We start from the raw sequence: 12,249 nt of genomic DNA, 5'->3' as shown, positions 1-12,249 counted from the left end.
ACAGGAAGAGTTTAACACACGGAGATGGAAACTGGATGCTGATATAAAGAAACTAATACCCAATAAATATGAAGTTATGTTTAAACTTCTGTTGTCAAGCGTCGTCAATATAACCCACCCCCTTTCCTCACGAATGGAACTAGTGACGTGGAGTCCGCTTTGAGCTTTTTCCAGGGTTAGCAGCTAACGCTAGCTAGTTAGCTTAGCCTAGTCATGTGGGATAACTAGTTAGCAGCTAACGTTAGCCCATTGCTCGCGTCAATTCAATTGCATGTTATTAAAGGTCCGCACTGGTCTGTCTAATGAAATTACAATTGCATGTAATTTAAGGTCCGCGCTGGTCATGTGTCTATAATGAAATGAGAGGACAGCTCTGCGCTAAAGCTAAAGTCTCATCAGCCGCGACGTGACAACATATACTCGATGTTCACGATTAGGGCTGCAATGATTAGTCGACATAATCGACGACGTCGATTATAAAAAATCGTCGACGAGGAATTGTTGCGTCGATTAGTCATTAAAAGAAATTATAAATTTTTTATTTATTTTTTTTATTTTTTGCACTACCTATCTTTGTGAAAGTGGCTTCTCAGCTCTGGTCCAGCCAGCTGAAGACTTCTTAGCTTAACATAACAGACCGACAGTAAGTTTGGGGGAACTAATGGGATAACTGGGGATGTTGTTTGGTCCTGACAAGAGTCTCAAAGCAACTCTGAGGTCATGCTCAATGTCCAATCTGTTCCTCTGCTCTGTCTTCAGCTGGACCAGAGCTGAGAAGCCACTTTCACAAAGATAGGTAGTGCAAAGAAAATAAAAAATTGTATTGTATTTTTTATTTATTTTATTTTTTTATATAATTGTTTTTCGATTAGTCGACTAATCGAAAAAATAATCGACAGATTAGTCGACTACCAAAATAGTCATTAGTTGCAGCCCTATTCACGATATAGTAATTTACTACATCTCATGTAGAACAAGCCGCGATACATTGAGTATACTCGATATATCGCCCAGCCCTACTTCAGACAGAGAGAGAGCACAGCGCGTGTGTGAGCATGTGTGTGCGCCTCGTCGGAATTGTGTGTAAGCACAGCAGAGCCCCGCTCCGCTTCAGACCGAGAGAGCACAGCATATGTAAAGCTGTAAAAGCCCGATCAAGCTCAATAGCTGTACAATGTACATGTTATTGTTGTTGTGATGTTTTACATTTACATTTACCGTACTTTTCGCACTATAAGCCGCACCTGACTATAAGCCGCAGCAGCTAAATTGAATGATGTGTACATATATAAGCCGCACTGGACTATAAGCCGCAGGTGTTTTAATGTTTAATTACCATATGTAATTAGCATTGGGACACAATACTGTCGGACAAATAACAAGAATTAACTCATTTACAAGTTGTATTAAGTTTAGCAAATAAGGGAACAGATAAATAACATTTCAATGCAGTCAAAAAAGCAATATTTTGATTTTTACATTTTCGGGTTTGGTCACGTCGAGTCACATATAAGCCGCACCGTTATATAAGCTGCAGGGTCGAAAAATGGGGGAAAAAGCCGCGGCTTATAGTCCGAAAAGTACGGTAGTCATTTAGCTGACGCTTTTATCCAAAGCGACTTACAAGTTCTGTACGACAAGTCATCAGGCAGGGTACCAGCTGAGTAACAATGTTCATCAAAGTGTTGCGTGTTACAGTGTAGGTTAGTTTTTAGGACAAGTGCATGACAGTAAGGTTAGTTAGGGTTAGAGTTTTTTATTTTTATATGGCTGCCTTCTCCAAAGTCCAGTTATTATTATTAGCCTAGCTTAGCACAATGAATGGAAGCGGACTGTGCGGGTTAGCTAGGCAAAGTCATCATTGGATTCACTCTCACTCGCCGGCTCAGTCTTCATTGAGACAGAGACAAAATAATAATAATAATAATGGCCTAATATCTGTCCTCTTCGCCGTGAATACAGAATTCTCCAATATGATTGATAGCTGCTCCCACTAATGTGTTGTCTGCTCAGAGCTAGAGAGAGACACACACTAAGCTGACAGGCGCTCACACACGCAGACCACACCCCTCCGAGGGTCCAACGCTTATCAATGACTTGTTTGCAGTCAACATTGTCCAAACGGATTGTTTTTTAATCTGTTCATTTCCGTTTTATACCATTTTGAAAAACCCTCGTTTTCTTTAAAGTTTCAGGAAAATATAAAGATTCTGTGATAAACAGCCTTTACTGGAATATTCTGGAATACACAAAAAACGTTGACATTTTTTGGCCTATTTATGAATCGTTTTCAAATAAACGCTAGATTATCGATAGTATATGTGACTCGGCGTCACCAAACCCGACTTGGTGCGGTGAGATGGCCGGGGGCAGCTCCTTGAACTTGCGAGGCCCGGGAGAGTGCTTAAGATTGGGCACACCGGGACGAGTGGAGGGCCTGGAGCTCAACACTTAGTCTGATTTCCATTTAGGGGGCCAGAAAATGCTGCGAACCGGGCTCTGGGTGGGTCCCCGGACGTCCCGGGGCTCCGTATCGGCTCCCACGGGCGCACCGTTGCTCGGATCCAGTCGGGCCTTCTACCCTGGGTCCATCTCGTTGTGGGGAAGCTTTCCCCAAATCACTTCCTGCATCGAAAATGCTCAGAATCGGAACTGCTGAATACCCGCAACTTACCCGCAACTGGCCCCCAAGGGGGCACTGTTGCTCGGATCCAGTCGGGCCTTCTACCCCCGGGTACATCTCGTTGTGGGGGCGCTTTCCCTCAATCACTTCCTGCATCGAAAATGCTGAGAACCAGGCTCTGGGTCCCCGGACGTCCCGGGGCTCCGTAGTCTGGTTCGCAGCATTTTCTGGCCCCCTAAATGGAAATCAGACTAAGTGTTGAGCTCCAGGCCCTCCACTCGTCCCGGTGTGCCCAATCTTAAGCACTCTCCCGGGCCTCGCAAGTTCAAGGAGCTGCCCCCGGCCTCCAGAGAGACCAGGCCCTCCACTCGTCCCGGTGTGCCCAATCTTAAGCACTCTCCCGGGCCTCGCAAGTTCAAGGAGCTGCCCCCGGCCTCCAGAGAGACCGGAGCACTGGCCCCCTAAATGGAAATCAGACTACGGAGCCCCGGGACGTCCGGGGACCCAGAGCCTGGTTCTCAGCATTTTCGATGCAGGAAGTGATTGAGGGAAAGCGCCCCCACAACGAGATGTACCCGGGGGTAGAAGGCCCGACTGGATCCGAGCAACGGTGCCCCCTTGGGGGCCAGTTGCGGGTAAGTTGCGGGTCTTCAGCAGTTCCGATTCTGAGCATTTTCGATGCAGGAAGTGATTTAGGGAAAGCTTCCCCACAACGAGATGGACCCAGGGTAGAAGGCCCGACTGGATCCGAGCAACGGTGCGCCCGTGGGAGCCGATACGGAGCCCCGGGACGTCCGGGGACCCACCCAGAGCCCGGTTTGCAGCATTTTCTGGCCCCTAAATGGAAATCAGACTAAGTGTTGAGCTCCAGGCCCTCCACTCGTCCCGGTGTGCCCAATCTTAAGCACTCTCCCGGGCCTCGCAAGTTCAAGGAGCTGCCCCCGGCCATCTCACCGCACCAAGTCGGGTTTGGTGACGCCGAGTCACATATGTGTAGTTATGCACGCTAGCGAAGCGAGCTGAAAAATCTATTCTCTCATTTCCTGATCAGCGCACACACACACACATGGCACACGCTGATATCTCTGTGAAAACAGATCCGATTATCCTAAGACTGGTAAAATAGATTCCTTACCTCAGATCAGATGTTCTCCAAAAAGATTATTCCAATCCTGATCGCCATTCCAAATATCGATCGCGTTTATTGATTCAGCGCTGGGTACTGGAAATACCGATTCCACGCTGTTCTGAGGGTCGGTGAAGACTTGGATCTCTCCGGATGGCTTGCCGGATAAGTAAAATGAGGAAACTGGATCCCCCCCCCCCATCAGTCTAATCCAATGGGGTGCAGTTACACAGGGAGAGACGATAGGGGGCGGTATTTTCCCAATGGAGCTCAGAGAGAGGTTGCTGCACTAACGTGAGACTAGATTGATGAAATATGAATTCAAATCGCTAATAAATAATAAAAAAAAAAAAGACAAACAAACGCTATATGTAGTTGCTGGCATTCAACGGTCGGCATGAACTAACGACATATAGCATCGTTGGCACTCAAAGTGTAAATAGCCTGTAATTATTAGTATGTATAATTTTTCATATGTATACTTGCACACCTGCTCTTATCTGCTACATATGCGCTCTCACACGTTACTCTGTAAATTTGTCCAGCCATCTGTACATTTGTAGACTCGATTTTTCATAGCATATATTCTGTATACTATATTTCTGTACACATCTATGCCTGTATATGCACACCTGCGCTGTTAGTTTAAATATGATTCATTGCACATAACTCTGTTATTAATGTAGCTGTTGACTCCTGAAGATATGTTTTGTATATTAATAGGAATCCTGTACTTAAAGTTGTAGATTATCTTCCAGCCATTGCCATGTTGTGTTGTTGACAACAATACAAAAAAAACTGGGGATAAAGTACTCTTATCTTATTCATAGTATTCTCATGACGTATTTTGCCAACCAATATGGTGCACTGCTACAGCTCATTGGCCACGTTTGTGATTTAATGATAATCGGCTGCTAGATTATTACAATCACCTGTTGTTTGCTGACCACGATGTCTGCAATGGAATACTATGAATACCATAAAGAATCTATCTTTTTTCATGTCTTGCAGGTCTGATATCGTATACAGAATACCTGTTCCTGCTGACTATCCTGACCAGTAAGTTTTTTAGATTCCCAAATCTGGCATGAGCTGCCTTGGATTGACTTTTCCCAGCACTCACAGAATGGTTCCCGAGAATAAGAGGGAATGTATTTAATGTTTATGGCTAAATTGTGCTGTGGAATATTGTTTTTGCTGTGGTTTGTCTGAAATCTTGTACTTCCTTACTTGGGCCTTTTAAATTCCCTAGGGAGCAATGAAACCCCTCATACCTTGTAGATGTAATGTCATCTTTTTACCTCCAGTAAAACAAATCAAGCAATGGACCCATCTCAAACCCTGCCCTCATTTCTTGAGCCTCCAATCACAACTGTTGCTTCCCTCGGGCAAAGTGATTCAAGGATCAAGATAAGAGGGCGGGGCTTGGGATCGTTTTTTTTTCTTCTTTTCTTTTCTTTTTTAACATTGTTTTCCAGTCAGCCTTGGGGAAAGTTACCCTGTCTCCAAATGTGCACATATTGTCTTACTATAAAGTTCTGCTCTGCACAGGCAGCATAATAACACAAAATCCATTGACATTTCAGAGCCTCGCACAGGATTTCATATAGCTTTCAAAATGCTTGATATTGATGGAAATGAGCATGTTGACCAAAAGGAATTCCTCAAGGTAAGATTTTTTTCAACTTTAAAATAGGGGATTCGATATGTTTTTGTTTCATTTGAAATATGTTTGCTTTTTCACTGTAATCATGTTATGTAATTATTCTAAACATTTGAGATATAATAATAGTTTAAATGTCATAGACGTAGCAACAATTATATACATATATTCCACAGATAAAGAGAAACTTGTGTTATTAAAATCATGTAATTTTGATCAAGTATATCTATAATGTTCTAATGTAAAATGTTGCCACTTTTAATGCTGCCTCAAGTACTGATGCTACCACACTTGTAAGTATGGACCCTTGAATGTTCCAACTTGGTGCCGATACCAATCAGAAAGGTGAGGTAGAGTTGTACTGCTACAGTAGTTCCTCAAGTCTGTTTGCCATTTGTTCAATGCTACATCTGCATCTCTGCAGCCTTGTTTGGTTCCTCATTTTAGCCAAACCATTTAAAGTCGTCTCAACAAAACATTGATACAACACTGAATACTGTAGAGATCCATCTGCTGAGTGCAAAGGCTTGCATGGGTATTGGCAACCCTTACAAAAAGGTATCATGGTAGTTTCATTTCAGTTTGACCATTTTACCAGCCATTGTATAAATAAAGTCCTATTTAACAGGGTTCGCACAAGGTCCTTGAAGTGCTTAAAGTGCTTGATTTTTTACAAAAAACCCAGGGCCTGGAATTCCTTAAACAGCAAAAAAAAATTAACAAAGTGCTTAAAAAGTAATTGAAATTCAAATTAACCATTTGCATTGAATGTTTTGTTCATCCATGATTAAATAGTTCTGAATCAAGAAATATAATCTTTTTATCTAAAGTAACTAATTGTCTGTTTTAAGCCATAATATTGGATACGATTTTTTTCCAAAAAAAGAAAACTGCATTTAAAAGTCAATTGGATCCTTTTAAATGCCCTTTTGAAATGAAATATAGTGCTTGGGAAAGTACTTGAAAGTCCTTGCTTTTAATTTTGCAATGTCTGTGGGAACCCTATATTTAAACCATGATACTGATGGTAATATCATGGTATTTAAACCATGATACGGATGGTAATATCATGGCATTTCCATCGTTTTCTTTTGGACTTACTTTTACTTTTTTGGAAATACCATGATACCATTTTGTAAGGGAAATATTGGGCCCTCTAGGATGAGAGGTGGAGTCTTCTGTGTGCTTCTATTGTGGTCTAGTTTGTCTACTGGATTGCATGTCCACAGCACCACCTGTCATACTGACATGGTCTGCCTTGGTTCACAAGTCTGAATGCGAGTATGGAGCAGAACTGCATGGATTTCCATCTGCTCCAGGTTTATTCAACTGGGTATCAGTTTATTGATTTACTAGTCAAATTATTCTCTTTCTGTTGACATTTCCTATGATGGTTAAGTGGTTTGTGTTTGTAGTTAAACATTTTAAATGGAAGACAAACCATTAAAATCTATTTTAAATGGGAATACTACCGGTACTTGATTTAATAATCCTGTGATCTGTCCAATATTTGTGAACATTAACTCGGGCCAAAGCCAGAAACCATCTATACACAACAACACATTGGGCAATGTGACAGGGCAACATACCAACAAGGAAACCATAAAAGAAGGAAGGGTCATTACGTCAGAATACCAGTGCTCTATGCTCTGCTTGGTGCCAGTTCTATTGAATCCTGTATTACAATTCTAAATATACAACCCAAAAAGAGTTGAACCTGTAACATAAATTTATTCCTGAATTTAGTGATTTTATAGTGAACTATAGAATTACGAAAACTTCCGCAATTGTAAATCTTTGATTTCTTGTCATGAAAATTTATTGTGACTTTTTGCTTCTTTTTTTCCTGAAGCTCAAGAAGATCATTGGAAAAATAAAGGAGAAAGTCCCTAAGGAGAACTCAACAGAGGTCCGTCAGCACTGTGTGAATGCGCTCTCTAATGCTTTATACAATGCTTTATGAATGTGTAAAACACATATGCTGTGGTACTTTTTTAAATCAATCAAGTAAAAATGTAATGTCGTTTATTTCTTACGTGAAAATAACGTGTGGCTAATGGAATGTTACATGTCATGTATGATGGTACTGTGGAATAGAGGAGGCAGGCGGTGTTTAAATGACATGTGATGTTAACAGAAAGCAGCAGCAGAGGTGGAGGGAGTGAACACCACGCTGCAGGCCTTCTTTTTTGGCAGGAAAGGAGATAACAAACTTCAGTATAAGGAATTCCATAGGTAATGAATTGCCCTTTGTTACCATGTTGTCACTGCCTTCTGCTGTAACTAACAAATTCCAAGCAATATACGTAGGATAATATAATAAGAATATATTTAAACTAGGGGTGGGGGAAGAAATCGATACAGCGATATATTGCGTGCCGATATTATATCGATACTCTTGACAAGTATCAATATTTTTTTAATACAAATTTTAAAACATTTGCAGTTGAATGTTTGAATGTTTTTTTGAAAAATGTTATATTGCGATATTCTACTATTGTGGGGTGACTAATTTTAAATAAAATGTTTAGCCAGGTCAAGCAGCTAGAATATAAATGATTTATATTCCAACATGCTCAGTATGTGTACTTTTATCCAACAGAATGGTGTTACTGTGTATTTCTGTACTTATATCCTACTGAATTTCTTGAAGGAGTTCACCTAATGTTAGATCAAGCTAATTTATTTCATACAAAAGATTGTGCGCTCTGCTGTACAAACTGTAATGGCCGACGGGCTCGTGAAAGAGTTTTATTCCGTGAACAAAATTAAATATAGCCGATATTGTGATATATTTTTCGGCCACGTTTTTCTTATATCTACGTACTGAATTCCGATATATTGTCCCATCCCAGCGTGGTTTTCAGTAAAGCATGTCTCTCCTGCAGGTTCATGGAGGATCTACAGGCTGAGGTTCAGGAGATGGAGTTCCTGCAGTTCTCCAGGGGGATGGACACCATGCGGAGAGAGGACTTCGCTGAGTGGCTGCTGCACTACACCAACGAGGAAGACAATGAGGCCTACTGGGAAAATATGAGGAAGAGGATCCCTGCTGGCCAGGTACAAGGACGGGGATAGTTTGATGGTTTCAAAATAGGCAGAGCCATACAGATGGGGAAGAGCACTTGTGCACAACACCATTTTGAGTCAAAATGATCTCATATTGTGTGTGTAGGGGCCTGACTGTTCCCATGTGTACTGACACCCAAAGGTGCCCGATTTTATTGAGGTGACTGATCCAATCATTCTTTCCACTAAGTAGTAGTAATGTATAAAGTTCAGTTTTCCAATTACTAGTATATCCCAAATGTGGAAGAGGCAACGCTGTGTTCTGTGTAGAAAGCAGAAAGGTTTTCTGAAATTGCCTCTAATGGCGTGCTAGAGTTGTGAGACTATCAGTGTTGATAGGAACTACTATATAGTGATTTGATTTTGTCTATGAAAGATAGACATCAGTCTTCAGTATTTGGGTTCCCCTTGGTGCCCCTGCGGGGTAAATGATTTGGTTCCAGAGTTCAACCTGACATCACGTCTCTGCTCCTTCTCTGCTGTTCTGTGTTGTATTTGCCCCTTGCACTTTTAGCTTGACCATTGTCTCAAAGTGAGTTTTATGTACGTCTGAAAATAATACCATATAACCAGGTTATTTCTAATTTTGAAAACAAACTAAATCTATACCACATCTATGTGTCCCAAAACTGAACAGTGATTTTCTTTCACAGAGCATCACATTTGATGAGTTCAAAGCCTTCTGCCTCTTCACCAACAACCTGGAGGATTTTGCCTTCTCGGTGAAAATGATCAGCCAAGCCAATCGCCCAATAGGAATGAGTAAGGTTTCTCTGCCATTTGTCAGTACTTGTGCTGCACATACATGTGGGTCTCTGATGGCCCCACTAACACATAAACTGTGAAATAAGACAACCTGTATTCAGTATGTCTGTATTCAGAAACTGTGCCTTTAGACGAGCCGTTCAGATTTGTTTCTCCCTCTTACATCAAGTGGAGAGGGCGGTCCATGACCTGTGTGTCCATTTTTCAAGATAGCGGCTTGCTTGTGAACATTATGTTTCCTAAATTCTTTACCTAAATGGTTCACAAAAATATGTTTCTGGCATTTTATGTGAGAAATAAGAAATAGGATTTGCAATTGTTGGATCTTAATTCATATTTGATCTGCAATTCAGTTTGATCAGAGTTTGTGAGCTGGAAACCCCACAGTTTCAGAATGTGGTGTGGGAAAAACACGTCTCATTAACATTTAAAGTTACAGAAACAGCCTGTCCAGAACAGGATTGAAACAGAGGGGTATAGAGACTAGAATGCATAATAATCTGAGTGGTATTTACAGCAGAGAATATTTGCAGATATGTTTTGGGACCTCTGACACTATATTAACCCATTCTTTGCCGGGCATTGTACCCATCATTGTACCCTCTCTGCCAGCACTATAAGTCTATGGAGATGTTCACCTTCTTTGCAGGGCTATAACTTTTTAAATTGTATTGCTAAATTGACATTACTATGGCCCATTCAACATCAATTATCTATCGTTCAGGATGTAGGAACGTTTTACTTTTTCATTCACACATACTAAAATACCGTCTAGAGTATAAATATGTTTTTATCGTTTTCTGCAGTATTTCATAGAACGTGAGATATAGGCATAAATGCATATATTAGATGATCAAATGCAGTTTGATACCGATCAATGTTATATTAAAAATTTCAACTGTACATGGTCCTAAACGTCATGACTGGTCATCTGCGGGGGGACGGAGGGAGGGGGGGGGGGGGGTCGTTTATAATTCAATGGCCGACGTTAAATGATTCATGTAGTATGGGTGATATATTGATCAGAGCAGTTTGTATCGAAAATGGTAAAGAAAAACGCTGAAACTCACCCCAGTCTCCTTGTAGCGTTGGGTGATGAGAGTGGAGCAAAAAGATCGCTATTATGGGATGTTGATCGATGCAATCCATTTCTGGTTTGTATATTACTAATACATGTCCAAATCATGTTGATTATTGAGTCATGGCAAAGATTCATATCGACGGTGTCTGTATTGAGCCCCGGGACGATAAGCGAGTGGCCGGACGAAAATAGGGGACGGACCGAGCACTTCCAGTTTGGCAACTCGTCGATCGGCCACGAGGTGGCGGTATTGAAGCGTTGCAAAGTTGTGATGGCCCAGACAGCATCACCCAAGACTCCGTGGGTGAAATATGAATACCATGACGAAAATATGAAATATTGATCTCAAAAACGCCTTACGGAGTTATTGGCAGACAACGCATGGCGGAGAAACCCGCCTTAACACGTGATTGGCGAAGAATGGGTTAACTTGTTCCAAGGGAGTGTAATGTGTGACCTTTTTAAGATGTCCACTCAATACAAACAATCCCAGGGCTCACCATGCGTCTCCCTTTTTGTTTCTTCCAGCTCAGTTTAGGCGAGCTGTGAGGATCGCCACAGGCCACGATCTGTCAGAGAATGTGTTGGACACTGTATTTAAGATCTTTGACCTGGACGGAGATAACTGCCTGAGCCATAAGGAGTTCATGTGCGTAATGGAGGACAGAATTCTGCGGGGCCTAAAGGTAAAGAGCTGGTATCTCATAGCAGGACATTTATATACCGCTGGTGATAAGAACATGTTACAAGTGAAGTTGTAGATAATTTATCTTCAGTGATACCATTGGGAAATACACTAAGCATTTATGTGCCATGCTTATTACTTTGAATGTTAATTAACACAATAACTTTGAAGTGCAGAGGTTAGCTTTGATTTGAGGGTTGGCATTTTCTGTCACATTCTGATATATAATAGAAGTCTTATCGGGTAAACAAAGGCCTTTTTGGCATACAGCCCAATACATTTAAAATATTTTGTATTATAAATGCTGCTGTTGACACCAGAATCTCCATCAGGCTTAATCAAAGCTAGATTGAACATCTATCTATTGTAGAAGGGAGAGAAGAGCATCTGAAACTAACTGTGTGGTGATGTTTATAGATTACACACCTCCTCCCTGGTTAGACCCTCCAATTAAACAATTGAAACGTATAACGATATGATGCCATCTTGTCCTCAGGTCCGGCCCCAGCATGGCTTCTCCGGCTACTGGAAATGCGTGAAGCGAGAGACCCTGAAGGGAGCCCAAGAGGCCTTGAGAGACTCTGGCAGCCCCTTCTGAGCCACACGCTCTAACGGAGAGGAGCGCCCCGGCTCACCTTGCTATTTCAAGCTATGGTCTAAAACGAGGGATTACACCACATTCAATGTACAAATAAGAAACATTTCTATGGAGAATATATTTAATGATTACATTTACGGGTGTGGTGGTTGTTTACAATATTTTCCATATCTTTTCAACATTGGGTTGGTGTGACACTTCACTGCTCCAAGTCACGCTTTTTTTCATTTATCTTTTTCACGTGTGGATTATCTCTAGATTTTTTGATTTTGCACTACTTTGTACTCAAATGCAATGTTTACAAGGCTGGTTAACTGTGGTATTGGGGTCAGCTCTTCTGTGAAATGCTTTCTGTGCATATTGACATGGCAATAAATTGTGTTGGGTTTATTATCCCCAAATAGTTTTTCTTCCCCCAGCAATACATATTTATCAAATAAAGTGAAAGAAAAACCTAATCGCTGTAATATATTTGTATCAATATCAAATGTTATTTAAACAGTAAAATAAGACAAGAACCATAACTACAATAACTATTCTGTAATTTATTAGAGTTGACCTCTTAGAGTACATGGGCTAAACATTGGAGCCAGTTATGCTAATTATCTTACCTTATATATATATATATGGGAGAGTTCA

At 41.2% G+C, this 12,249-nt stretch overlaps 1 protein-coding gene across 1 annotated transcript in view; it reads left to right on the top strand.

Annotated features, from left to right (window-relative positions):
- micu2 (mitochondrial calcium uptake 2) overlaps positions 1 to 12,005 on the top strand; it is a 32,818-nt gene extending 20,813 nt beyond the window's left edge. The window contains exons 5-12 of the mRNA XM_084319647.1: positions 4,761 to 4,808; positions 5,336 to 5,418; positions 7,265 to 7,321; positions 7,550 to 7,647; positions 8,301 to 8,472; positions 9,135 to 9,243; positions 10,856 to 11,013; positions 11,509 to 12,005. Coding sequence (XP_084175773.1) covers positions 4,761 to 4,808; positions 5,336 to 5,418; positions 7,265 to 7,321; positions 7,550 to 7,647; positions 8,301 to 8,472; positions 9,135 to 9,243; positions 10,856 to 11,013; positions 11,509 to 11,610 — 827 coding nt within the window. The 3' untranslated portion in view covers positions 11,611 to 12,005. The remainder of the gene's footprint in view (positions 1 to 4,760; positions 4,809 to 5,335; positions 5,419 to 7,264; positions 7,322 to 7,549; positions 7,648 to 8,300; positions 8,473 to 9,134; positions 9,244 to 10,855; positions 11,014 to 11,508) is intronic.
- Positions 12,006 to 12,249: the final 244 nt, after the last annotated feature.

This window comes from Notolepis coatsorum (genome assembly GCF_963971535.1).
Source record: "Notolepis coatsorum genome assembly, chromosome: 8".
In the NCBI taxonomy this organism is placed as follows: domain Eukaryota; kingdom Metazoa; phylum Chordata; class Actinopteri; order Aulopiformes; family Paralepididae; genus Notolepis; species Notolepis coatsorum.
Note: the sequence above shows the minus strand (reverse complement) of the source record. Positions and strands in the feature narration are given on the sequence as shown.